Source organism: Nomascus leucogenys, chromosome 19, assembly GCF_006542625.1.
Source record: "Nomascus leucogenys isolate Asia chromosome 19, Asia_NLE_v1, whole genome shotgun sequence".
NCBI classification, from domain to species: domain Eukaryota; kingdom Metazoa; phylum Chordata; class Mammalia; order Primates; family Hylobatidae; genus Nomascus; species Nomascus leucogenys.
The window spans coordinates 71,224,799-71,251,767 of record NC_044399.1 but is presented as its reverse complement, the minus strand read 5'-3'; the positions used below and the strand labels follow the sequence as shown (position 1 = coordinate 71,251,767).

The following is a 26,969-nucleotide window of genomic DNA, read 5'->3' as shown; positions in this document are numbered from 1 at the left end:
AAGGGTTCAGGGTAACTGATCCACCTGACTTCCTACACAAAAATATGTGCTATATAATGTATAAGCATCTTGGGGGTGGGGAGGAGTGGCTTTTAATAGATTCTCAAAGGTCTATGACCTCAAAAAGTCAAGAACCACTGTTTAAGGAGTTCGGCGCCACACACACACACACACACAGACACAGATTACAAAAAGAATGAGAATTATTTGCCCATGTGTTCAGGTAATTGAGCCTCACAAATCTGTCAGAACTCATATGGGATACTCTAGTGCTAATCTTTCTGAGACAAAAGGAAAACAGAAACTCTCTAAGGAAGCAGTACACAAGGCTGACTGCCCTACTTCTCCCTGAACTTTTCACACCTGCTGCTGGAGGACGTAGAGCATTCGGGCAGAGCGAGCAGCTTGCTCCTGTCTCCTGATACGGATTCGACGTTCTTCATCTGGATCCAAAGCTTCTTCTAGTCTATCTGAAAATATTAATAGTTTTCCCCAAAAGTGGATTATAAACCATATATTAAAACTTACAAAGACTTCGATTACTTACAGAAATAATAAAGTTGAAGATCTCTGGTTTTATTAAGAAAAAAATGAGGCTATCATAACAGAAAATTTCATTTTTCATCAGCCAAGAAACCAGCAGTAAGTAGACCTGTGTACTGACTGAGAGATGGAAGGGACATGAAGACATTTACTCCATCAAGCTCCCGTCCAGCCATAATTCCCACTGGACAGCGATTTCACTATGAGGCAACTCTTACTATTTTAGAATTCCTTATATTGAGCCAAAATCTGCTATTCTTGCTATTTTTTCAAAAACTTTTTATTGGCCTATTTCTATGTTTAGCAAAATTAGTTTTACAATGTAAAGAAGGTATGAATAAATGCCTACTGATCAGCCACTAAATATGTCCTGAAAGACACTTAACATGGTCTTTACTCTTTGCTGTTTAATAGAAAATAATCAAATGTTGAATTCAAAAGAGAAATCCTGGCCAGGTGTGGTGGCTCACCCCTATAATCCCAGCACTTTGGGAGGCTGAGATGGGCGGATCACCTGAGGTCAGAAGTTCAAGGTCAGCCCGGCCAACATGGCAAAACCCTGTCTCTACTAAAAATACAAAAATTAGCCAGGCGTGGTGGTGTGCACCTGTAATCCCAGCTACTTGGGAGGCTGAGGCAGGAGAATTGCTTGAACCCAGGAGGCGGAGGTTGCAGTGAGCTGAGATCGCGCCACTACACTCCAGCCTGGGCGACAAAATGAGGCTGTCTTAAAAAAGAGAAGAATAAAAAAGAGAGAGAGAGACATTAAGATAGTATCTTATCGTAATCATTTTTTTTTTCTTTTTCTTTCTGAGGCAGAGTCTCACACTGTCACCAGTCTCACACTGCAACCTCCACCTCCCGGGTGAAGTGATTCTCCTGCCTCAGCCTCCTGAGTAGCTGGGAATACAGGTATACACCACCACACCCAACTAATTTTTGTATTTTTAGTAGAGACAGGGTTTCAGCATGTTGGCCAGGCTAGTCTCAAACTCCTGGCCTCAAGTGATCCACCTGCCTCGGCCTCCGAAAGTGCTGGGATTACAGGTGTGAGCCACCATGCCCAGCCTTAATCTTGATTTCAAAAGACAAGTCTTTTCTCTAACATATTAAGATAGCAAGTCTCAAAATTATTTGAGTGTCTAGAGTCTTCATGTATTTCTCAGGAAGCATACCCTTGTACACACTGGTACTCTACATCTTGAAAAGATTGGTTCAAAGAAATTGTTTCTGGAAAACTGCCTGAAGGAGATGCAATCTATCTATTCCTTCCAGGCTGTGGTTTTCAAATACACTTATACAAACAAATTCTTATACAAAACTCCAACATACTCCAATTATCAAAGAAAAGGGAATCTTCAATTAGTACAAGTGTATTTTATAAGTTCAAATTTTTAATATTTACTCTTTAAAACATCAAACAATGCAAAGAGTATAAGGCTGTTTTGAAGAAAGCAAAAATCTGAAGTCAGGAGTTGTAGATACAGATGCAGTCTCATGAGACCCTATATGTCTAATTACTTTCATCTCGTTTGGGCTGCACGGTAGGGGAAAATCTGGATTCACATACTTCTATGAATATAAATGGAACGGGCTTAGGTGGGGGGTTTGAAGGCTCACTGCAGACGATTCTCACGCAGCGCTTGCAGCCGTCTACAGAGCAGCATTGGGAAGCACAAATGGGCCTTCGGGGCTACTTCAAAGGGGGTCTGCAGCCAGGGGCCATCGCAAACTATTATTAGTCCGTGAAAGGTAAGTACAGAAATTTAAAGTATATGTTTACATGTTTCCATAGCAGTTTGCCGCTACTGTGACATTTTTATTATAGTTCACAAAGTACTGACTTATGACACACTGAAAATTCACGTAAATAAAATAAACCAACCCAGTCCTTCCCCACGAAGACTTTGGAAGCTCTGTTCTAACAGTTCCCCAGTATTAGGCCAGATCACCGGAGCAGTGGGCCTTGTGGCTTTGTTCCCCTGGTTGCAGGGCTTGCAATCAAAATATGCGGGGGTCCATGCCACAGGCTGACACTAAGGAATATCAAGAGAAACAAGCCACAACATTTCTGTTATTTTTATACTGGAATGTTTTTGAATTGTTCATGATATTATACAACACACACTTTAAGAAGACCCGCAGGAGAAATTTCTTTCTGGCCTTAATATGTGAAATAATTGTTTTCCTTACACAATTGTTTTTTTCTGTCTTAGACTTTGTAAATTCTCCAAGTGATTGAAGTTCCCTCTTTAGCTGGCTCCTAGGGAGCTCAGAAGCAAATCTGTGACTCATCCCTAGTAAATGTTTTTCCTTTCCTTACTGTTTCTTTTGCCACAATATCCTCATGTGCATTTTTGTTTTATCTTATTCAATCACAGGTATTTCTTAAGGTACCTTAAATTCTTTACATAAGATGCATATATGTACATATGCATAAATGAATTAAATTGAAAATGCAAAAAATAATTCTAGACTATGTACTACCCTAATACAAAACAGTTTCTTTTGATGCTCAACTCCATACCCCTTGCAATCTGAAAGCTGGGCTTGATTCCCTACTTGTTAGTTATGGTAACCCCAAATTCTCCACGTAGAACCAGTCTTCTACTCAGCAGGGAAATGCAAGGGCCCTGAGAACACTGCACAACTGTAGAAAACCATATATGATGATTAAACTCCTTCCTTCCTACCCTGTGCTCACTTTACACATATACCCACAACTTCCCTTGTTACTGGTGTGTACTCACCTAAATACTGCCCAAGTGAGAACTGGTTTTACCTATAATATACATACATTATGCTCTCTTTTTGAGCAAACTGAAAAATAATTTTCCCAGAAGAGGGAAAACATTATAGGATAACTTGCACTCAGGTCCCAGAAGACCTAAGTTTCAGCCAACATTAACGCCACCTCCTAGGCTGGGCCCTCAGTCAGTGCACGTTCGAAGGGCAGTGAAGAAGTTCTTCCATGTCCCTCCGCTGGAAAGAGGAGCTGGGGCAAGACACTGTTCAAACTCCAAGCCTAACTGTCTTGTCCTGCGTGCTCACACTCCAGTGAACCAATTCACAGAAGGGAGGAATGAAATTGCTGTAGGGGTTGAGGGTCCTCAAGGAATGCATTTAAACCACCCCATACTCACAGCCTTAGGTCGAAGTAAAGAATCTAGTTTTTCTCACCTTTTTTAGTTACCTCTTCAATTTTGTGGATACAACTGCTCAGTTCTTTCTGGAGTCGCTGGACTTCTAGCAAGCTTTTCTGTTCACTTATGTTTTTGTGGTCACCTATTCTGGGATGAGGCTGAAGTCCCGGATCATGGGTGGGTGGCGAATTTGGCACAGTAAGCTCTGACTGGCCTGGATGAGATGAGTAAAGGTATACTTTGGCACCAGAGCTGGAGATTTCTACCTTGGATGGCTGGTGGCTGCACTGACAGGCTGCTTGACTCTTTGATTCCTTCCTTTCCACGCTGTGGTCGGGTATTTTATACTTAGTATGTCCACACTTCTGGGAGCTTTGAGGCTGACTTCTGAGATGATGTTCTTTTATATGTTCTTCAAATTGTCTTCGTTTCACATCTCTTCTGGCTAGGTGGACAGCATAGCTAAGTCTCTCTTCCGATATGACGGAAAATGAAACGGAACTGCCTAGGTCAGGACCATCTCCATCTTTACAATGGTATGAGTCATCGTATGAGTGCTTCAGTTTTTCAATTCTAATGGCATGTGGGCAAGAATATCGGATCGCCAAGTTGCTTGAATGTGTAGCAACATTCCTATTAAACTGCAGTTGGTTCTTTAAAAAGCAAATAAAAGTAAGCAGACATCAGAAAAACTCCATACCGCACAGTTGGTACATGTCTATAATCAAATTCCTAAAATTTCTCCACCAGATCATTAGTGCTAAGAGGCATTTTTCTGTTTTACTGATAGACACAGCCACTCTCCTATACCCTTGGGTTCATCACATACCCCTGGTTCTATCCTACAATCATCCAGTCCCATACTATTATCCTTCTGTTTACTCATGTCATACTGGGAACCACCTCTAAAAAGTCAACCCAGAAAGCTTCAAGCAGCAACCACTAAGTCCTTCAATTTCCCAGTTATGGACTTCTGTACTATTTCAAAATGTCAGGCCCCAGCAAGTGACCAATATAACCCATTGAAGCTTTCTTAAAATTTGCTCCATGGATAGACCCAAGCCATCTGATAGTACTTCTTCAGGTCTTCCTGAGACTTCATTTGGCAGCTGGATCCATCTTTTACCCTGCTCCTAAGTGTATCTCACTTGAAATAGTCCACTTATGCTTTCTTACACAGGCTCAAGTTTTTGTCAGTTTTCCTCATAATAAGTGCAAGTTTTGTTTCATTTTGCACTTAAACATAAACATGTTTCCATATCCCTACAGTTTTTATTTGTCATTGTTGCATTTTCCAAAATCCAATGAATGGTCTTTTCATGCCTAACTATAATGTTAATGTTAAACATTTAGATTGCTCCAGGTTTTCCACTAATAGAAATATTACCTCAATTAATATCTCCATGCATTTAGTTTTTTAACTTTTTAAAATTATTTCCTTAGGATAAATGATCTGTTCTGGGATTATCGGGTTAAAGGAAAGAAAAGATTTTATGGCTTTAAATATGTACCCTCCTTAGGTCTACCAGAATGAGCCTGGCAAAGACCGGTCAATAGCCTGAGGAGAATTCATGCCTACAAATTCAATGAACCCAGTCCTGTGATGCCATAACCTTGGAGATGGCCTCCCCAGCTCTCACAATCAATGTGTTTATATAATTGCAGGCATCAAGAGTCACTTAAAAATAATCCATTGTGACAAAACTTCAGGAAAGTACTTCAGATTTTTAAGAAGTAGTTAAAAAGCTCACTAAAGAGAAAACAAGTAGTTACCATCTGAAAGATACATAGACTGATGAACAGTGTTTGTCATTTGAGGTCAGGAGTTTGAGACCAGTTTGGCCAACATGGCAAAACCCCATCTCTACTAAAAAATATATAAAAATTAGCTAGGCGTGATGGCGCACGCCTGTAATCCCAGCTACTCAGGAGGCTGAGACACAAGAATCGCTTGAGCCTGGGAGGTGGAGGTTGCAGTGAGTCAAGATTGAGCCACTGCACTCAAGCCTGGATGACAGAGGAAGGCTCTAAGTAATAATAATAATTATAATAATAATTATTGAAGTATAAAAAGATCAAAACTCAATAAAAACAGAGAAAAACATATGACCAATTTACCAAAAAAAAAGGTCCTTAAATACATAAAAAGATGTTCAATCTCGTAACACAAATTAAAAATACATGGAAATACCATCTCTTACCCAACCGATTAGCAAAAATTTAAAAGTATAGCAATACATGCTGTTGGTGAGGCTGTGGGAAGCAGGCACACTCATAGAAGAGGTGCCAGTGGTCATGCAAATTGGCATAATTCTTATGGAGGGGAATTTGGCAATTGCTAACAAAAACATGCATTCATCACTTTTTTTTTTTTTTAATTAAAAAGCTTCAGAGCAGGAAAGAAAGAAAAGACACTTGAAAGAGACCCAAGCAGGCAACTTGAAGGACAAGTGTCACATATAACTTTTGACCCAGGAGTCTCACTTCTAGGAAATTACCCTGCAGATACACCTCCAACAATACACAATGCATAGGGCTACTCACTGCCATATTGTTTGCAATTGTAAATTATTAGAATCAATCTGAGTCCCCGTGGAGGAGAGTAGCTCAATAAACAATGGTCTATCCACAAACTGGAGTAAAACAAAGATATAAAAAAAAAAAATGAGAAAGATCTCTGTGACACTTCTATGAATTAATGTGGAGAGATTGGAATATACTGTTCAGTAGAAAGCACTATGCACAAAAAGTATATTTATAATACACTACCCTTCATATAAAAAAATACATGAGAAAATATATATACATCTGAATCACTTGTGCAAAAAGAAACAGAAAACAAAAATCAGAGACTAATGAGATGAGTTATCTACAGGGAACCAGTAGGAATAGGATGGAAAGGACAGAGGGAATGGGGTAGCAGATAACTTTTCTGAATATACCTTTTTGTATATTTGGAACCATGTTAATGTTTCACATATACACGAGAGACAGGAAGAAAGGAATGAATGAATGAAGGGAGGAAGAGGGAAAGGAAGGAAAAAAAATCCATAAGGATAGCGGAAAACCCTCAAATAAATACCAACAGAAACCAATGAACCAAACTGGGTCTCAGATAAGTAACATAACCACGCTAAAAAGTGAAGATGAAAAAAATTAACCCCAGTAACTTTTGAATATAGCATTTGGACTATATGCCATCAGGCTAAAGACGAATGTACTCTAAACAAATACTGAACTCTAATTTTGCAGGGTTCTTTTTGAGCAGAGACACGGATTACAATTTGGAAACTACTTTTTGTACGTTCCAGAATTAAGCAAAAAAGTAAATATATTGTGGATAATGACAGCCAGCTTTCATGCTCTGGGACAAGGGAGTTGGAAATATGTAGTGTTGGATTTGAATTGGAGATACCTGTGTGAACTTGTGAGTTTTAATACAGACATATAGGCAGACAGACACAGAAAGATACATAGACAGCAAGAGAAGGAGGAAGGGAAGAGAAAGAAAGAAAGAGGAAGGAGGTGAGAAAGTGTAGCTACAGACATGTGAGTACGGATGTGCATTTATGAATGTGTGTACATGTATGTATATGCACACAAGTATACATCTATTTCCTAGTTCTGTCCTCTGAGAGGGCCTAAAACAATGACATGATAGTATCAAGGAGCACATCCAGCCCCATTCTCCACTGAAGAATCAAAGTCTCCTTGGATAAATGGTTAATTCCAGGGCCAGGACAAAGAAAAGACAAGTTGAGCCTGGAGTATCTTTTATTTATTTATTTATTTATTTATTCATTCATTCATTTGTTTATTTATTTATGAGACAGAGTCACCCAGGCTGGAGTGCAGTGGCACAATCTTGGCTCACTGCAATCTCTGCCTCCTGGGTTCAAGTGATTCTACTGCCTTGGCCTCCCAAGTAGCTGAGATTATAGGTGTGCACCACCATGCTCAGCCAATTTTTTTGTATTTTTTAGCAGAGATGGGGTTTCACCATGTTGGCCAGGCTGGTCTTGAACTCCTGACCTCAAGTGATCCTCCTGCCTTGGCCTCCCAAAGTGCTGGGATTACAGGCATGAGCCACCACGCCCAGCCTTGGAGTATCTTTTTACACCATAAAGTGGTCAAAGACTGATGAGATCACGTCAGAGACACTGGGGCCAACGCGAAGTGGCTCTCACTGGCTAAATCAAAGACCATTGGAACATCAAAATAAATAATGAGAATAAAAAATAATAATGAGTCTGTGCTGAAATAAATAAATAAGTACTAGGAAAAGAAGGGGTTTCCTGGAGCAGTGGGAAAGGGCCAGACTGCAAGGAGTAAGGCAACAAGTAAATGTAAAAGGAAGGGTAAAATTAGAAATCCCCATTTGCCAACCATCATAATAAAAAACTGATTCAGCCAAAAATGCTAAAAGTAGTTGGTGAAAGTTTGAGATGTTAAAAAGACAGTAACATAGTCTCCAAGACAAATAATTACAAAAAGCAAAGGAGTAACTTTACCATGAAAGAAACAGGCAGATACCACCTTAATCAAATGATGAAAGTCAACACTGCTAGTGCTGGGACTAAATTGGCAGCATGTACTTGCTGATAGGGTGTCCTGAGAAGCACTCAGTACCATTCAGTGGTTTTCCTGCCAAAAGTGCATTACCTGAACGTAATTGTGAGAAGACATCAGGCAAATCTAAATTGAGAGAAAATCCACAAATAACTGGCCTATATTCTTAAAAAAAATCAATGTCACAAAACCTAAAAACAGACTCAGAAATCAGATTAAAGGAGACTACAGAGGCATGACAATGTAATGCACCTTATGATCTTCTATTTTCTTTTGCTATAAAGGACACTAATGGGACAACTAACAAAATCTCAGTAAGGTCTGCAGATTACATGATAGTATTAATTTAATGTTAATTTCTGATTCTGATAATTGTACTATGGTTATATAATAGAATTCTTTATTTTTAGGAAAAAAATAGAGGTAAAAGGGCACTGTGTCTGCAATTTACTCTTAAATGGTTTAGAAAATAATTTGTGTGTGCATAGAGATAGTGAGAGAGAGGAGGGAATACGTAGCAAAATGTTAGCATTTGAGGAATCTGGGAGAAGAGTATCCAGGAATTCTGTGGACTATTCTTGCAACTTTTCTGTCAGTCTGAAATTATGTCAAAAAAATTTTTTAAATTTCTTTGTACACCATGATAAGATATTATTAAACACCCACCAGAATGGCTAAAAAGACAACAACAAGTGTTGGCAAAGATGTGGAGCAACTGGAGCTCTCATACATTGTCAGCAGGAATGTAAAACGGTACCACCACTATGTAAAAAGGTCCAATGGTTTGTTATAAAACTAAATATACACCTACCCCATGACTCAGCAATTTCACTGTTGGATATTTACCCAAAAGGAAGGAAAACATGTTCACAAAAAGATCTGTATAAGAATGTTCATAGCAGCTTTATTTATAATAATCCCAAACTGGAAGCAGCCCAGGTCTCCATTAATTGGAGAATGGATAAACTGTGGTATACTCATAGTATGGAATGAGAAAAAAGGATTAAAAAGGAATAAACTACTGATACACGCAATGACATGAATGGATCTCAAAAACTTTACAGCTAGTGAAATAAGTCTTAACAGCAAAAAAATACAAAATCCCATTTACATAAGGTTCTAGATCAGGGAAAACTAATCTGTGGTGGAAAAAATAAGAATAGTGGCTGCCTCTGGAGGGAAGGAGTGGGGGTTATCTAGGAAGGGGCATTAAGAGAACTTTCTAGGATAACAGAAATGATCTGTATCTTGACAGAGGTATAGGTTACACATATGTATGCATTTGTCAAAACTCAGCAAATATGAAAAGATGTACACATTGCAGTGTGTACATCTTTCACCATTTCTGATGTAAAACGTATATTGAAAGAAAAAAATCAGTAAACGGGGTGATTTTTTTTTTTTTTCTTTTTTGAGATGGAGTCTCGCTCTGTCACCCAGGGTGGAGTGCAGTGGCACAATCTCTGCTCACTGCAACCCCCGCCTCCCAGGTTCAAGCGATTCTCCTGCCCCAGCCTCACAAGTAGCTGGGATTATAGGTGTGCGCCACCACGCCCAGCTAATTTTTGTATTTTTAGTAGAGATGGGGGTTTCACTATGTTAGTCAGGCTGGTTGCGAACTCCTGACCTCAGGTGATCCACCCACCTGGACCTCCCAAAGTGCTGGGATTACAGGCCTGAGCCACTGCACCCGGCCCTAAACAGAGTGAATTCTAATGTACAACATGCATATGGAAGTAGTTTGGATACTCGTGCCTGCAATTGACTTTGAAATGTGTCAAAAAATAAGATGGATTGATGAATGGATCTCTAGAGGGATGACTGAGTGACAGATATGCAATGAAACAAATAAATGAAATATAATGGAATCTAGGTGAGGTGTTCATTGTAAAATTCAACTTTGCTGTATTTTTAAAGATTTTCATAATATAATGCTAGGGAAAAAGACATTTTTGAGACAACTGAGTAAAGCTGAATAAAGACTGGTTATTGGATAACGGAATTTTTTGGATCCATTTCTTATAAGAAATGGTGTAAGAATAGTAGTATGATTAAGTAGGAGAGTTCATTTTTAGGAGAAGTATTCTCAAATATTTAGAAGTATCATGTTGACTGCAATGTGCTTTGGGGTGATTCTGCAAAAATTTTAAAGACAGATGGTTGAGTAGGTAGAAAAACAGAAAAAATTGTTAGCAACTGCTGAATCTAGGACGTGATTTCAAAAGTGTTTACTGTCCTTTTCTTTCAAATTTTCTTTGTTTGAAATATTTAATAATAAAAATCTCAGGCAAAAATAGAACTACCTGGGTCTGAAGTACTTGGGGGTCGCTCTTCCCATCAAGTTGGGTCCTAGGTGCTAGATGAACACAGGTTGAAGCTGGCTGGCCTGGTCCCATCGTGTCAGGTAGTACAGAACAATAGTGACAGCCTTGTCATCAGGCAACAGTCTTCCCTAAAACCATTCCTAAAACGAAACAAAGCTACTTCAGAGCAACGGCGTTGAACAAGGGAAAAGAACAGATAAAACACAGTGCCATGTGCATGTAGCAATATGCTAGAAGTAGCCAATAGTAACCTCATACTGAGAGTGACTGCTTAAAGATAGGTAAACGATAGTTTCTTCCATTTATAAAAGCAACCACACTTTGGAAGTTCCTAATTTCAAAAAAAAAAAAAAATAGGGGAACACTTACTATTTTAATAATAATCTCTTGAGCCCTTTCCATTCCAAATTTCAAATCTCAAAGGTCTCCAGCAAGGCGTTATTCCCAAAACAGAGCTTTGCCATGGTAAACTAGCATGTTCCGGCAGGGTGGTTTTTGGACACGCAGTCTACATTAACAAGTCTTAATACTAGTGAGAAAGCAGTATGCTTCACTCTGTCAGGTGACCCGAAGGCACATAACTCTCAATGACTCTAAGTAAACCTGTAGCATCAGAATTCCTCGATTCAAGCCAGGATCTGTCATTTGGAGAGCTGAATGATTTCTCTCAATCTTCATTTCCCCCGATCTTTCCCCCACCCTACACGTATGTACACAAGATAATAAATATGAAAGCACTCGGTAAGCTGTCAAGGGCTACACCCTTATCATTGCCTTGCCCTACTCTGAAGGCCTCATTATAGACTTTACTATCCCTGCCACTCAACGTACTGATCACGTATAGTACTGTCTCATACTGTTATTTACCTATTTCACATGTATATGTCTCATCTTCCCAGCCAGACAAGGTGCCTTGATGGGAAGGGCCTTGTCTTGCTCTTCTATTTCCCATAACAAAGTGCTCTGAGCATAGTACACAATTTAGCATTTGTTGAGTTAAGCTGATTTTCTGTGAACTGACTAGTTTTAAATCCCTGGGGAATTTGTTCTCTCGAAAAATGCTACAGTAAATCAATTGGGAAATTCGAGGTCTTTTAAAAAAAAACAACCCTAATTTAAGCTTTTGAATAAATCCAAAATTTGCAGACTAGATTTGCTTAAAGACAGATACTTCTTAGGAATATAAAGACAGCTGTCTAAGAGCCCTTATTTCTAAGGCTGTAGACACATGGTGAAAAAAACAGATGGGAGGAGGCACATGAGCAAGGCAATCCCAACCGGCTTGACGTCGGCACAGGTGGGTGGCTGGAGTTGCAGAATGAAGGCTGCAGAAATGGGGCCCGGAGATCTGCAACTTTTAAATGGTCAGTACTTCCCCCCTGGCTGCTTCTAGGTGCCAAGGGCCAAATAGTCCATTCTCCACTAGGAAAAAACTAGGTGATCCCCACAGTTCCAGGATGCCTCAAGTGATGCCACACACACACACACACACACACACACACACACACACAAAGTCCAGGGACACCCACCCCTAAACTGTCCCCCTGTACAAAGTTCTGGGACTCTCCTTGCAATCTGGCCCTTTCTCACTGCTCCAGGAAACGTCCCAATTTGTCCCTCTACATACCCTGGGGCGTCTCCACGAAAACCCTTTCTCCGCCATGCTGAGATGCCCTTACAGCCTGTGCCTTCATCCACAACCCACGACAAACCTCCCCCAAACCTGTTCCCTCCCACAGAGCCCCAACTTCTTCCCTACACACACTACTGGAACGCCCCCCTCAATCTAGCCTCCCCCACATAACTCTCTCCCAAATTGCTCCCTCTCACTCTGACTGCAGACACTCCTCCAGCCAGCCTCCTCCCACTTGGCTGTAGGTGGTCTCTGAAATGGCCAAGGCCTACTTCCTCCCTTGAAACTGGGGGTACCCACACAGCTGTTCTTGTCCCTGACATGCCTAGAGCATTCTCATAGGCTGTTTCTTCCCCCACAGACCTTGGATAGCTCCATAACCTGGCCCCAGGCACGCAGGTGTGAGGTGTCCCCACAGCCTGGCTGCTCCCGGCCAGTCCCAATATATTCCCACCTCCTGTCTCATCCTCTGAAGCCCCCACTCCCCCTGTGGACTGTCTCCTCTGCACGGTCAGACCTGAGACACCCACATCCACTTCTGCTCCTGAGGACCCGGTCACCCACACCGCAGCAGGCGCACGCCCTGCCATGGGAGCTCCCACAGCTGCAAGCACCCCCAGAGGCAGAGGCACCCTCCCGGCCTCGGGAATGGCTCCACCGTGTCTCCTTCTCCACAGGCCTGAGACACCTTCAGAGCCTGTCTCCCCCTCCACAAGTCCGGGAACCCTGGCAGCTGTGGGCCCCTCAGTGGCCAGTCTCCTTCCCCATATGCCTGAGCCGTCATCCCCAGAGCCAGTATCCCCTACCACTGGCCCAGGAAGCCCGGGAGCTGTGGGCACTCCCACGACCATGGAACCTCTAGCAGCCACAGGCCTCCCAGCAGTCTGCCTTCTTCCAGACAGGCCAGAGACATGCTCAAAGAGGGTCCCCTCCCCCACAGACCCCAGCAGCCCCACAGCCATGGACACTCCTGTAGTCTGTCTGCCTCCCAACAAGCCTGAGACACCCCCAGAGCTAGTCTTCTCCCCCATGGGCCCAGGCATCCTGGTCAAGGTGGGCACCTCCATCCTTGTGGGACCCTTGGCATCTGCAGGTCCGCCCACTGTCTCTCTTTCACCCCACAATTCTGAGCCAGTTTCCTCTTGCACAGGCCTAGGTACCCTGGGAGCCACGGGCACCCCACTAGCTGCAGACAGCCCCACAGTGCCAGGCATTCCTGCAGTTTGCTGCCTCCCCGACAAGCCTGAGAAGCCTCCAGCGCCAGGCTCCAGCTCCACAGAACCAGGCACCCTAGGAGCCGGAAGCACTTCGGTGGCCACAGGAGCCCTGACCCTCTGTCTCCGTCCCCAGGGTCTTGAGATACCCCCCGAGTCACTCTCTTCCCCAAGCCCAGGCCCCTCAGGCACCACAGGAACCCCAGTAGTCTGTCTCCTTCCCCACGGGCCCAGGAAGGCCCCAGAACCACAATCCTCCCCGCCAGACCACAGCTCCTCCCGAGCCACGGGTCCCCCTGAAGCCACGGATTCCTCCCCGCCAGACCACAGCTCCTCCCGAGCCACGGGTCCCCCTGAAGCCACGGATTCCTCCCCGCCAGACCACAGATCCTCCCGAGCCACGGGTCCCCCTGAAGCCACAGATATTCTGGCAGCCCGAGTCCTTTCCCACAGGTTCAAAATGTCTCTAGAGCTGCCTTCTTGACACACAGGGCCAGATGCCCACACAGCAGCAGGCACTCTGGCAGGCACCTTTCCAGAGCCGGGCACACCCATTGCCATGGGGACCCCTGCTGTGGCACACCTGTGCCGGGGCACATCTGCTGCCCTGGGTATGTCCACCGTCTCAGACACCCCCACAGCCTGCCTCCTCCCACACGGACATGCAACATCTCCACAGCCAGCCTCCTGATCCACAGACCCAGGGACCCCTAAAGCTGGAGGCCCCAGACTCTCTGGCTCCCCCACAGCCTGCCTCCTTTCCCACAGGCTCAGCATATTCCCACCACAGGTCTCCTCTCCAAGCCCAGGCACTGCCTCGGCTGGGGGCCCCCCAAGAGCTTGCTGTCCGTCCCACAGGCCCAGGGCCCCGCTGTGGCTCAGCTCTTCTCCCAGGGCTCCAGGTACCACCACAGCCTGGGGCACCCCTACCATCTGTCCCGCTCCCCACAGCCCTGGGACACTCACACAGCCCGTGCCCTTCCCCAAGGCCCTGGGTACCCCTGTAGCCTGTTCTATCCCCCACAGGCCTGGGGCACCCCCAGAACCTGCTGCCTGCTCCCCAGAACATGATGGCTCTGCAGTCTGTGCAGCTCCCCGTGACCCTGGATCACCCCCAGAGCCTGTCTCCACCCACACAGGCTGTCCCCTTTCCCTGAACCCTGGGTCACCTCCACATCTAGTTTCCTCTTCAGTAGCACAGGGCACCCCAACAGAGTGTCCTGTGCCCCACGGGCCGGGCATACCCACAGAGTCTGTCTCCTCCACAGCCTGTCTCCTGTAACACACACCTGCGGCACCCACAGAAGTAGGCTCCTCCTCCACAGCATCGGACAACCCCACAGCCTGTCCCCTCCCCCATTCGCCAGCGGTGGCCCCACAGACTGCTTCATGTGTCAGAGCCCCAGGAATCTGTGGGGACTGTCCTCTCCCCCACAGCCCTGCAGCACCCCCGCAGCTGAGCTCTCCCTCCAGGGCTCTGGGCGCTCCCACAGCCCCAGTCCACCCCACGGTCCCAGGCTCGCTCACAGTCTGTTCTTTTTCACAAGGGCTTGAGACAAGCCCATAGCCTCTCTCTCTCCCAGTCCCAGGAACCCCCACAGCTTGTCCCCTCCACAGGTGCGGGGCCATTTCAGAACTTGACGCCAGAGCCCCAGGCACACTCAGAGGAGGAGGCACCCTCCCAGCCTGTCCCTGTCCACAGAAGCCTAAGGCTCTCTCATAAGCTGCCCCTAAGCCCAGAGCTGTAGGCCCTGAGGGGGCCCGAGGGATCCCCCTTGCCTGTCCCTTCACCCAGGGCCCTGTAAGACCGCCACGGCTTGTCTCTACCCAGGAAGCTCGGCCAGGAACACCCCTTTCGACAGGTCCCTCTCCCGCAGGCACGGGATGGAGCTCGACTCTACTTCCTTCCCCACATCCCGAGGCGGCCCTCATAGCCTGCACCTTCAGCCACAGGTGCAGAATGCTCTCATGGCCCAGAGATCCCGGGCGACCTTTTCTCTCACAGCCCCGGGGACTCCTATCTTCGGTCTCCTCCTCCCCAGCCCCGGTCACCCACACAGCCCCGGCAGGCCCCACCACCTCGGGCTCCCCCACAGCCCCGTTCACCCACACAGCCCCAGGGTCCCTTGCAGCCTCGATGGAGCCTGGGGTCCCAGGAGGTCCCAAAGCCTCATTCGCCCCGGCGGCGTCGGCTGTCTCCTCCGCTTGTCTAGTCCCCCATGGCCGCTGACAGCCTTGTGGCCTTTCTGCACTCACACAGCGCGTCTCCCACTCCGAGGACTTCGCCCGGCGCCTTGCTCCACGGCCTCGGGACGTCCCTGCGCCCCGTCTCTTCCCCCACGGCCGCCGAACTCCCCGCCCGGACCTGCTGGGCCCCACGCAGCGACCCGGCATCTTAGCCGCCTGCTCGCCCCGGCGCAGCCTGGGCAAGGCCCCACGGCCAGTCGCCCGGCTCATAGCTCCAGGGTAGTTCCCTTCCTCCCTACCGCAGCCCTGGGGGTTGTCTTAGCACCTCGCTCCCTAAGCTGCTGCACACACGCACTCACACACTCAGCTCCGGCCTTGCAGCCTTTCTCCCTCCCAGCCCCTCACCCATCCCACCCCCGCCCAGTCTCGGGAACCCGCCCCCAGTCCCAGGCCCCCCTAAAGCCTAGACGGCAGAAAAGGTAACTGGGGGGACAAAGCAACAAAGGCTTTCCGAGTCAGATCTCCTCTCCCCCAGGTCCATGACTCTATGCGACTTCCCAGAATCCCCCCAGCCCCGGCCCGAGCCCACCTGGCCTGGGGAGAGGCGCGGCTACTGGGAGGCGGGCAACGGGGGCCCCCAACTAGGCCGCGCTTCCGGCCGCCAGCCCAGTCGCCATAGCAACAGGCGCAGGGCGGCTTGGGAGCCGTTGAGGCGCCGAACTACTTAAGGAGCCAGGTGTTGCAAGGCGGTAAGTTTTGCAGCCAGTGTCCATGGGGTCGGGGCTGGGACTAGATTAGGGTAGATCTACGCCTGGGCTTGGGAGTGCCACTAGCGCAGAAAGAGCTGAGAAACTAGAGCAAAAAGCCATGCGGATGGATTGTGATCCTCAGAAGCTCCCGTACTTTTCAGCGGCGCTGGCTTCCCCACGCTCCGCCCTCTCTTGCCCACCCGGAAACAGCCTCGCCCCGCCCACGTAGGCCCCACCCGCAGCGACCAGACGTGCACTCCTCCAGCAGCGGCTGCACGTCGTGCCAATGGCCCGCTACGAGGAGGTAAGCGTGTCCGGCTTCGAGGAGTTCCACCGGGCCGTGGAACAACACAATGGCAAGACCATTTTCGCCTACTTTACGGGTTCTAAGGACGCCGGAGGGAAAAGCTGGTGCCCCGACTGCGTGCAGGGTGAGGCCGGGATTCGGGGGCTGCTGTCCAATGGAAATGGCAGGAAGGTCGAGCCTACAGCCAGAAAGGGGGCTTAGCGGAGGCAGAGTCTTGGTTTCAGACATCCGCGAGGCAATCTGAGCTGTCCCCATGTCTCCATTAAATCCTACCCCGCCCTGCCAAGAGCGTTCTTCCTTGTACCATTTTACCTGGATGATCTTGGAATCTACTTCCTTAAAACTTCTCACTCCCCCAGTACCATTAGTGTCTTACAGGGTACGTGAGTTGGTCAGCAAATACATGTGCTTTCCATTGTTATGGGCGCGGTGGTGCAGGGGCAAATCGGGACTGGGATTTGGTCCTTACCCTTAACGTGGCTCTAAGACCAGAAGTGAACACCTGACTTCTGCTGACCTCTTCAGTTACCTGCAGGTTAAAGTCTGAGTGCTTACCAAGACTGGGGGAAGGGGAAAAGAACACTGTTTATACTTGCCTGATTGTAGAGTTGACGTGCGATTATTTTATCTCAACTTTTTTTAAAGCTGAACCAGTCGTACGAGAAGGGCTGAAGCACATTAGTGAAGGATGTGTGTTCATCTACTGCCAAGTAGGAGAAAAGCCTTAGTAAGTGGCAATGTATAATCTACCTCACAGACGTGCACAAATTGCAAACTTAGGCGGGAAGGGCCTCAGGGACTCACCCAGTTTGTGTTACAAGGTAATGTCTGACAAGTTAAACAATTAGAAGCTATTAAATACAAATTTAAAATGCCCACCTGAATTAAGTAAGGGTAATTCAACGAATCTGGTCTGGTGTAAGCCCAGAACTTAGCTGGCTTTACTTTTATATCTCAGTCACACTTTAAAACTTTGCACAGGGTAATTAATAGATTAAGCCATAGTCCGCAAGGTTTTTTAAGTGTTTGCAAGAACAGTGATTACTAACAAATTAAATGTAGTAATATGTCAAATATTACGCAAACTGTAATAAACCAAGTAAATTTTTTTCATGATCACTTTTTCTCTTGGAATAGTTGGAAAGATCCAAATAATGACTTCAGAAAAAACTTGAAAGTAACAGCAGTGCCTACACTACTTAAGTATGGAACAGTAAGTATCTTTAAATATGCTGGGCCTGTAATTCACTGTCAGAACTCTTTTAACTTGCTGTGGATCCAGATTTGAAAAGAGCTTCACATTTCATCTCAATTCCATTGTTGTTCAGAGTGCTGCTGAAAGTCCATTCCTATGGCCAATCCCAATAAACTAATAATGTAAATATCTAGCTATTAGGTCTTTTTCATGTTAAGTCACTCTTAAAAAAAAAAAAAAAACAGAAAGTAGGTTGACTCATAATTCCTTAAACATTTGCATCAACAATTGTTTTCTATTTAATTCATAATTCTGGTTAAAAAGTAAGGGCATCTCTTCTAGTTCAGTCATGCCCCTGGGATCCTAAATTAAAGAGTTGAGGGGAAGAAGAGGGCACTGGGCTTGCTGTCTCCTGTTTCAGTCTGTGGAGCTTCCTGGTATTTGGGGTTTAAGTCTCTTGAGCCAAGTATGTTAGTGATTCATCTCACAGCAAATATCTTGATTCTTTCATAAAACTTGTTATAACTAGATGATAGTTTCTGAATTGCATAATTTCTGTGTTCAAAGATTAGTGTCATTCAAGGCAGAACTCATTCTACTCCTAATAACATTTTATAGGAGTAGTGAAGATTTGACTGTTCTTCTCTTACAGCCTCAAAAACTGGTAGAATCTGAGTGTCTTCAGGCCAACCTGGTGGAAATGTTGTTCTCTGAAGATTAAGATTTTAGGATGGCAATGATGTCTTGATTTCCTGATTTGTTCTAGTATCAATAAACTGTATACTTGCTTTGAATTCATGTTAGCAATAAATGATGTTAAAAAACTGGCATGTGTCTAAACAATAGAGTGCTATTAAAATGCCCATGAACCTTTAAGTTTGCCTGTAATACATGGATATTTTTAAGATATAAAGAAGTCTTCAGAAGTAGCAGTAAAGGCTCAAAGGAATGTATTCTTGAAGGTGATGGAAATACCTAAAAACTCCTAAAGGTGCAGAGCACACCTTCCAAATCTCTCAAAGGATCAGTATCTTTTATTTTAAATTCTCTCCATCTGCAAAGCAACTGATGATATTCCTGAAACCCCTTCGATTTTGGAATGTAGAACCTAACCTCACCACTGAAGGAAAGCACATTACCTCTAATCCAGCCTCTGCTTAATTCAGGCAGTTTTGTTTTGTTTATTAAAAAACAGACTCCTGAACACTAGAGGTGGTTTGTTTTACAGCTATCTCAGTGTGCTTGACTTGGGATGAGGCAGGTGGCGGACAGCGGCTGGAGAGACTATATAACCCAGTGATGGGATGAACTCCAAGCTGGGAGTCAGTCACACTGATTCTACCACTTACTAGCTGTGTAACCACAGGCAAGTTACTCACCCCGTCCAAACCTCAGTTTTCTCTCCTATAAACAAGGTTCTGAGAATAAAATGAGAATTCAAGGAAGCACTTAACATAGCACCTGGTTTGTGGTACCTCCCAAATCAATGGTAGCTTTCCCAAATGAACACAAGTATTTGAGGGTCCTCATGTTTGTTCCAAAGTCGAGAGTCCAGTTAGTAATTAACCACTGGTTGTCCTGCCATGACTAGGTCAAGTGAGGCCACAGTGATTCAGTGATTCTTAAAGCCACCTTGCAAAGCAGGTAATACAGGTATTTCCTGTCCTGCAGAATTTAAGAACCTTTATGCAGTTCCTGTCCTGTGATTTAAAGAGGTCACTGACTCCGCTACTCTCACTACATAGGTAAGTGGGGTAGAGTAGTTGATCTGAGAGACAGTAAGGTTCTAGGAGATGGTCTTGCCCTACTATATATCAGGAAGAGCTAGCCTTAGAATTCAGTATACTTGGTGGCCCACCCCTACCCCATGCCCCAGTGCCTTATTTGGTCTAAAGCACCTAACTTTTCCATTCTTAATCAGGTGATTATGCTAAATGCGTAAAAAAGAAAAACACCTTACAAATCCACAGGGAAATCAAAGAACAATTCAGGTTTAACAGAAATAGTCTATTAACAATAAAAAGTTGGATTAAAAAGCACACTAAAGGTTCTAAGGGCTACCATAATAAAGGTAGATAGGAAGAGTTTTCATTTGTTTTGTCTTCACTGTACAAAAGAAATACATTATATACATGTATTAAGAGCCTCGTCTGTATCCAGTTTTTCATTTTCCCGATGTGTTATTTTGCTGTTGCTGCTCTGCCAAGGCTTGCTGAAGGCGCATCCGCTTCCGGGAATAGTGCTGCCAGTGTAGAATCTGCTGTTCATCAATAAATTTCGCACACTGAGCATTCACCAGCTCCTTTCGGAAGTGTTCATATTGGAGCAGCTCTAACATGTGTAAACACTGAGGGTACCTGGGTTTAAGTTTGTAAGTGAATGAACAACATAATTTAAGTAAATAATGCCAAGGTCTAGTTCAGTTATTCTCTTAAAAACGATCTTGTAGCCTACCATTTCTATAATAGTAACTTAGTACACTCTGGTAGCATAGGGTTTTTTCCCGATTAGTCATCAAAGGTCAGTGTTGAATATTTTTGAAAATGAGAAGGTTTAAGTTCAGAAAGATTAAATTAACTTGCTCAGGACCACACAACACAGTAACTGGTCAGCAGAGTGAAAATTTAGGGACAAACCATGCTATTCCGTTCTAGCGGTTTCCAACGTGAAGAACATAAACATATTTTAGTAATTATGTGTTTAATTGTTATTCACTTTTCCATCAATAGGGATAAAAAGACAACTTTCATTTAAAAGTGAGTGTGAAAGAGGACTATGCACATACATTGTACTCTTGTCCACAGGGATATACCAATTCTGAAATTAGATACACTGTAGGATTGGACAAGTAGATATACTGTGGATAAAGAAAGCCAGATTTCTGGCTATCAGAAAAGGAGTTATAGAAACGGGAAGGAAAACGGCTAGAATGAACCCTGTGTTACTGAGCTGGTATTGAAAACATCAGCATGTACTTACGGCTTTTAATATAGACAGAATACACAGATGTATACGTGTGTGCATGTATACACATACATACACATAGTTCTTGAGCTTTGTGTACTGAGAGGGCCTAGAAGCAATGACACTGTGGTACCAATGAACACACAATGCCCAGATTGTGGTTTCCAAGGAGCAGGTTTCCTTGGAGAAAAGGGTGATTCAGGGGTAAGACAGGGAAAGTACAAGATGAGCCTGGAACATTATGTAGTGCCAGAAGAAAAAGTGCTAAAAATTCTTGGGAGGATCAAAAGTATTCAGGAGCCAACTTGAAGGGACTCCCAATGGCCAAATCTGGAATACTTAGCGCAAGAAAATACATAATTCTAATTCATAATTCTATTAAAAATAAGAATCCAAAAGTCCACACTAAATGGATGCAAATTTCTTTAATAAAATAATAAATAGAAAACAAGGGAATGTACTTCCTTACAATCGAATTCCAAACTAATAAATGCAGAATGATAGAATTAGAAAATCGTCACAGTAAAAAATGTTTCAAGCAAGTATCTTCAAAAGATGCTAAAATGGGCAAAAGTATATGTAATATGATATTTACATAGTCTCAAAGGCTTTCCCCGTAAGATACTTATTAAATACACAAGGAAAAATAGTAACTTAATATGGAGAAACCTAGAGGGTACCACCCTCAACCACGTTACCAAAATTAATGTCACCAGTCGTGGGACAAATAGACTTCATGTGACTGCAGATATATGAAGGATACAAAATCATTTCTGTCATAGTCATGGAAAAGAAAAGTCCACTGAGATGAAAGGAGACTAAGAAGACACAACAGCAAAATGCAACAGACGGGCCTAGACTGGATCCTGCACTACATACAGCACACCAGCAGAACAACTGGCAAAATGTGAATGAGGTCTGTAGATTAGGTAATAATATTAATGTGCTGATTTTTGCTGATTGTAGTTTTACATATTTGGAATATGTGGGTGAAGAAAATACAGGAATTATTTTTATTATTTTTCCAGCTATTTTGTAAGTGCAATTATTGCAAGTTGAAAAGACATAAAAGCTAACTGAGACAATTAAAATACATTAAAATATAGGAAGTGTGGGGAAAAGAGAGATCAGATTGTTACTGTGTCTACGTAGAAAAGGAAGACATAAGAAACTCCATTTTGATCTGTACTAAGAAAAACTGTTCTGCTTTGAGATGCTGTTAATCTGTAACTTTAGCCCCAACTCTGTGCTCCCAGAAACATGCTATATTGAATCAAGGTTTAGTGGATTTAGGGCTGTGCAGGATGTGCCTTGTTAACAATATGTTTGCAGGCAGTATGCTTGGTAAAAGTCATCGCCATTCCCCATTCTCGATTAACCAGAAACACAACGCACTGCGGAAGGCCGCAGGGACCCCTGCCCAAAAAAGCCTGGGTATTGTCCAGGTTTCCCCCAACTGAGACAGCCTGAGATATGGCCTCTTGGGAAAGGAAAAGACCTTACATCCCCCAGCCTGACACCCATAAAGGATCTGTGCTGAGTAGGAGTAGTGAAAGAGGGAGGCCTCTTTGCAGTTGACATAAGATGAAGGTTTCTGTCTCCTGCTGGTCCCTGGGAATGGAATGTCTCAGTGTAAAGCCAACCATTCCCATTCGTTCTATTCTGAGATAGGAGAAAACCGCCCTGTGGCTGGGGGCGAGATATGCTGGCAGCAATACTGCTCTGTTGCTCTCTGCTACAGTTAGATGTTTGTGTAAAGTGAAACATAAATCTAGCCTACGTGCACATCCAGGCACAGTACCTTTCCTTAAATTTATTCATGATACAGATTCCTTTGCTCACGTTTCCCTGCTGACTTTCTCGCCACCTGTTGCCCTGCCACACTCACCTCGCCAAGATAGTAAAAATAATGATCAATAAATACTGAGGGAGCTCAAGCGAGACCGGCACCGGTGCCGGTCCCCTGGGCCCACTGTTCTTTCTCTGTACTTTGTCTCTGTGTCTTATTTCTTTTCTCAGTCTTTCATCTCCACCTGACAAGAAATACCTACAGGTGTGGAGGGGCAGGCCCCCTTCAGGAAGTATGCAGATAAAGCCAAAGTTGTACAAGTGATATGCAAATGACTAAAATGTGGAAAATAGGATACTAGAACAATGCTTCTAAAACTTTAATGTGTATATGGGTCACTTCTTAAAATGCAGATTGAATCTTTAGGCCTGGAGTGGGGCCTGAGCTCTGCATTTCTAAAAAGCTACCAAATGAAACCAATGCTACTGATGTGAACACCACATTGAATAGAGGGCTTAATACCATGCTTCTAAGATAGTAACTTCCAAGACAGCAAAGGTTTGCTATCCACACACTAAAAACACACAGTTGCTCTAATTGTTGGCTGCTTATGCTAGAATGCTTTATTCACACCTGCCCTGGCTAACTCCCTTTCATGACAGCAGTAGCAGTTAAAATGACCAGGATGTAAGTTTCAGCCGGGTGGCCTTTAACAAGGTACTTAACCTCTCTAAGATTCAGTTTCTTCAACTGTAAAATAATATGACAACCAAAAGAATGGTCTCAAGTAGCATTTAGTCAATAACTAGAATTTAGACATGCAGTGATTATATCAGAATACATTAGATGACAATAAAGAATCACACTCTGATAGGCTACAAGTCAACAAGATGACATAGAAGCAGTATAAAAGGGAAGTTCTGCATTTGGTGTTTTTAAAAAGAAACATGATAGGGAGAACCCAACAGCATTGAGGAAAATAAGAACTGAAGGATTTTAGTTGACATAATGCTTCCAGCAAGTCAACAATGTGATCCTCTCCCCACCCCCACCCCCAAAAGTAATATAAACTTAAGTTGAATTAATAGAGGTGTTATGTCCACATGAAGAAAAGAAAGGACCTCTGGCCCACTGTACTCTGACCACATCTGAAGGCCTGTGTTTAGTTCCTGGCTGAACTGCATAAAGTACAACTGCCAAATATCCCAAGGAGGGAACCTCAACTCATGAGAACTCTGGACACCATGGCACAAAGGCTGAGGGTAGTTGAGAAAAATAGATGGAAGAGAGATGTTATAGTGGCACCTACTGGCTATCAATGAAGCAGGCCAAGTGGTAGAAAGTGTCTCTTCCACCAGGTGGAAAGCAGCTAGTAGTGACAGCTGCTCTCAGCTTCAGCCCAGTTGTTGACTTGGGAGAATTAAGATCTATGGTTACTAGATCTTCCAGATTTGAAAGAGTAGCTGGAAATCTGCATTTGTTATATAAAACTTTCTGATCTTTAAATGTTGGCAAGTATTAAAAAAACAAATCTTCTGCAGACTGAATAAAACGCCCAAAAGGGGCTAATTTGCAGTCTCTCTTGAAGGCTATTGTCCTCAAGAGGGTATAGAATGGTTCTAGCTTAATCCAGGGACAAACAGACTGGAACTACAAGGAGGTACATTACATCACAATATAAGGAAGAACTTTCTAACATCAGGCTAACAATCGAATCAGCTGTCCCTGACAGAGTAACACAGGCTCAATGGAAATCTGCAGAGTGTAGATGACCATCTCTCAGCAATGTTGTGGGTAAGATTAAAACTTGGTGGTGGCTAAGGCTTCCAACACTGAGTCTGTAAATCTACATACATACAACATTCGTTGAAGTCTACTTTTCTTAAAAGTCTTTTCTTTGGATTATTAAATGGATAAAAAGCCAGAAAAGGTGCAAAGGGTCCTGCAAGCAACATAAGACGTATATGCTTTGTGAGTCAATTGTTATTGGACACAGAAAAGTGACTTCGAGACAAGTTTGAAACATTTTCCTCTCAAACTTTTTTTTTTTTTTAAAGGTTCACTATGGCTTTCTACCTGCTTAAGACAAAGCAGTGGTGTGAGTTCAAGGTGGTTTTTTTTTCTTTTTTTTTTTTTTTTTTAACCATTAAAAGGGAATTGCTTTGTGGTTATAATATGCTTCTTGCAACTTAGTAAGCCTTAGCATGAAAGTGTCTGCTGAACGACCTGAATGGTAAATATAAATATAAATATATATATATATATATATATATGAGTTAATGCATATGAAGCATTTAGCACTGTTCCTGGCACATAAGAGGCCTTAAACAAAAGACAGCAACTCTAAGACTCAGGTAAGATCACCTCCTCCAAATAACCCCAGAAACACCTTCCTTACAGATACCCTCTTTTAATTTCAGCCCATGGCTTATGCCACTACATTTACAGATTGTGAGTTCTTAGGGATAAGAAACCTGGTGAGATGGGGAGGGTGGTAAAAGACAAGGTCAGAAAAGGCAGGGCCAGATCATATAGGGCTTTAGCCCAAGAAAAAAGACTGGATTTTATTCTGCCTGGAATGGAAAGCCATCGAAAGTTTCTAAGCAAGAAAGTAAAGTGTTCTGATTTACATTTTTAAATGATTGAGTTGGTTTCTGTGTAGAAAGCTGTTTTGCTTGGTTTGGTTTGGGGTGGAGATGGGGGCAGGAAGGTAAAAGTGGAAGCAGAGATAACCAGGGAGTAGATTACTGTAGTGTTACAAGTTAGAGATGAGGGTGTCTTGTATTAAGATGGTGATAACGAAAAGAAGTGGAGAGATTCCAAATACATTTTTGCCAATGTGAAACTAAGAAATCTATTATATAATAAAGTATACACATGCTTAGGATTATAAAAATTAAACTTACTTTAGATACTTGGCATATTCTGGGTCTTTCCAGTAAAGCAAGTATTTAAGATAATTAACAAAAGCTTTGTCTTTGAAGTAACCTCTTTGGGCAAGAACTGAAAAGCATTAAAAAAAAAAATCTGTAGGTCAAACCAATCCTTAAACTATGATCTGTTACCCCTAATATAAACGATCTATTTACATAACACCCCCACCACCAACACACATTGGATTCAAAACACAAGTCCCAGTGCGCAATTATATCTATATACCAGCATAAGTGTAATGTCATTCAATTGAGAATGTGTAAAACTAAATACTATTTTGAACTGCAACTCTTCTGTCAGAAATCATTAATAGCTACTCAATGAGGTGCTTAACAACTTACAATTAAGGTAATTTGGGTTGGCTAAACATTGCACAAATTCCAACTCCAACTGAAACCGAAGTCGATTTCCAGCATCATCTAGGAGACAAGACAGCAAAAATCATGGAAAATAAAGGTCACTGTATATAATACTGATTTGCAGTAAGGAAAGAGCAATAAAGAAACCTGACTAATGTTGAGATGGTCTTCCTAAACTAGGAGTGGGAGGAGATAAACCTTCCTTCGAAATCTAAGAAAAGCGGAGCCCTGATTAAAAGGAGTAAGTTAGAAGTTTCCCTACAGTTAAAGAGAAATCATCAAAGAAAACAGCAACACAAACGGAGAATTCCTACCACTCGTGGGCCACTATGTAGGAATTTTAACAGTGATCACTAAGGTAGGCTGTAATTAACTGTGGCTTCCCCTATTTTAATAATGCGTTGTTAACAATTGTTAACAGTGATTAAGTTTCGCAAACGCTACGGGCTGAATCAGTAAAGAAAAACTTAGGATGCAAGAGGCTGCGGAGAGCCTAAAAGATCATGGAGCGTATGCATATAAGAAGCACCAGTAGCAGTGTGATACACAAGTCTGGCGACGATATTTCAAACTTAGGCAAGCTCAAGTGAGAAGCAGAAAACCAATCAAGGAGGACACGGTTTAACACACAAGTCCTCTCCCTTAGTCTCACCCACGCCGGGGAGCTGGTGGGGTGGTGTCTGGATAGCAAAGATATGCGAACAAACCAAATTAGGAAAACTCCAAAGAGTACCTTAGTCTTTCTAGACGCTACAAGAGCCTTCTCTCCTCCCTGTCCAAATATTAACCCTGCCAACAGTAAGGCCTGGAAGGAGGCCACGGGGAAGCGGTCTGGGCCGAGGAGAGTTCCATCTGCGAAGACTCCAAGATCAGAGAGCTACTCACCTGTCTCCATAGCGACGGCAGCGGCCATAACAAACGAAGATACCAAAACTCCACCAGCCTGATCGAGCAAAAGCCCAGAGTGGCGGGGGAAGTTCCGGAAACCACGGCTCCCTCTTCCGGTCCCGGGGCACTGTGGGATATGGGGCGGGGAGGCTCCGCCCATCCCCGACCAGC

The 26,969-nt window shown here is 43.8% G+C and overlaps 3 protein-coding genes across 12 annotated transcripts in view; 1 reads left to right on the top strand and 2 right to left on the bottom strand.

The window, feature by feature from the left end:
* The window catches only part of KIAA0753 (KIAA0753 ortholog), a 61,335-nt gene extending 45,039 nt beyond the window's left edge, over positions 1-16,296 (bottom strand). Inside the window, exons 1-5 of one of the 10 annotated variants that reach the window (XM_030800415.1) lie at positions 16,203-16,252; positions 10,949-11,542; positions 10,559-10,719; positions 3,724-4,339; positions 364-470 (exon numbers count right to left, since the gene is read on the bottom strand). In XM_030800415.1, the coding sequence (XP_030656275.1) occupies positions 364-470; positions 3,724-4,339; positions 10,559-10,651 (816 nt within the window). In that variant the 5' untranslated portion in view covers positions 10,652-10,719; positions 10,949-11,542; positions 16,203-16,252. Of the gene's footprint in view, positions 1-363; positions 471-3,723; positions 4,340-6,230; positions 6,276-10,558; positions 10,720-10,948; positions 12,332-15,682; positions 15,746-16,202 lie in introns of those variants that run through there. The other 9 variants (XM_030800414.1, XM_030800417.1, XR_004027065.1 and 6 more) reach the window with 9 other exon arrangements.
* Positions 16,297-16,432: 136 nt separating this feature from the next.
* TXNDC17 (thioredoxin domain containing 17) lies at positions 16,433-18,740 on the top strand. Its single transcript, XM_003274583.4, has 4 exons — positions 16,433-16,793; positions 17,315-17,396; positions 17,807-17,882; positions 18,517-18,740. Exons 1-4 carry the CDS (start codon positions 16,649-16,651, stop codon positions 18,583-18,585), a joined length of 372 nt encoding a protein of 123 aa, XP_003274631.1. The 5' UTR covers positions 16,433-16,648; the 3' UTR covers positions 18,586-18,740.
* Positions 18,741-19,839: 1,099 nt separating this feature from the next.
* On the bottom strand, positions 19,840-26,958 carry MED31 (mediator complex subunit 31). The gene is made up of 4 exons (XM_030800424.1): positions 26,796-26,958; positions 25,893-25,970; positions 25,524-25,620; positions 19,840-20,221 (listed from the first exon to the last, which is right to left on the bottom strand). The coding sequence occupies exons 1-4, from the start codon at positions 26,956-26,958 to the stop codon at positions 20,029-20,031; spliced, it is 531 nt and encodes a 176-aa protein (XP_030656284.1). The 3' UTR covers positions 19,840-20,028.
* Between the last annotated feature and the right edge of the window lie 11 nt (positions 26,959-26,969).

Coding starts and splice junctions, on each gene's coding strand:
- MED31 (XM_030800424.1), bottom strand. CDS start 26,958: ATGGGCGGAGCCTCCCCGCCCCATATCCCACAGTGCCCCGGGACCGGA. Junction 25,621..25,892: donor CAACCCAAATTACCTTAATT/GTAAGTTGTTAA, acceptor AATGCTTTTCAG/TTCTTGCCCAAAGAGGTTAC. Junction 20,222..25,523: donor GAATATGCCAAGTATCTAAA/GTAAGTTTAATT, acceptor ACTTAAACCCAG/GTACCCTCAGTGTTTACACA.
- TXNDC17 (XM_003274583.4), top strand. CDS start 16,649: ATGGCCCGCTACGAGGAGGTAAGCGTGTCCGGCTTCGAGGAGTTCCAC. Junction 17,397..17,806: donor CAAGTAGGAGAAAAGCCTTA/GTAAGTGGCAAT, acceptor CTCTTGGAATAG/TTGGAAAGATCCAAATAATG. Junction 17,883..18,516: donor CACTACTTAAGTATGGAACA/GTAAGTATCTTT, acceptor CTTCTCTTACAG/CCTCAAAAACTGGTAGAATC.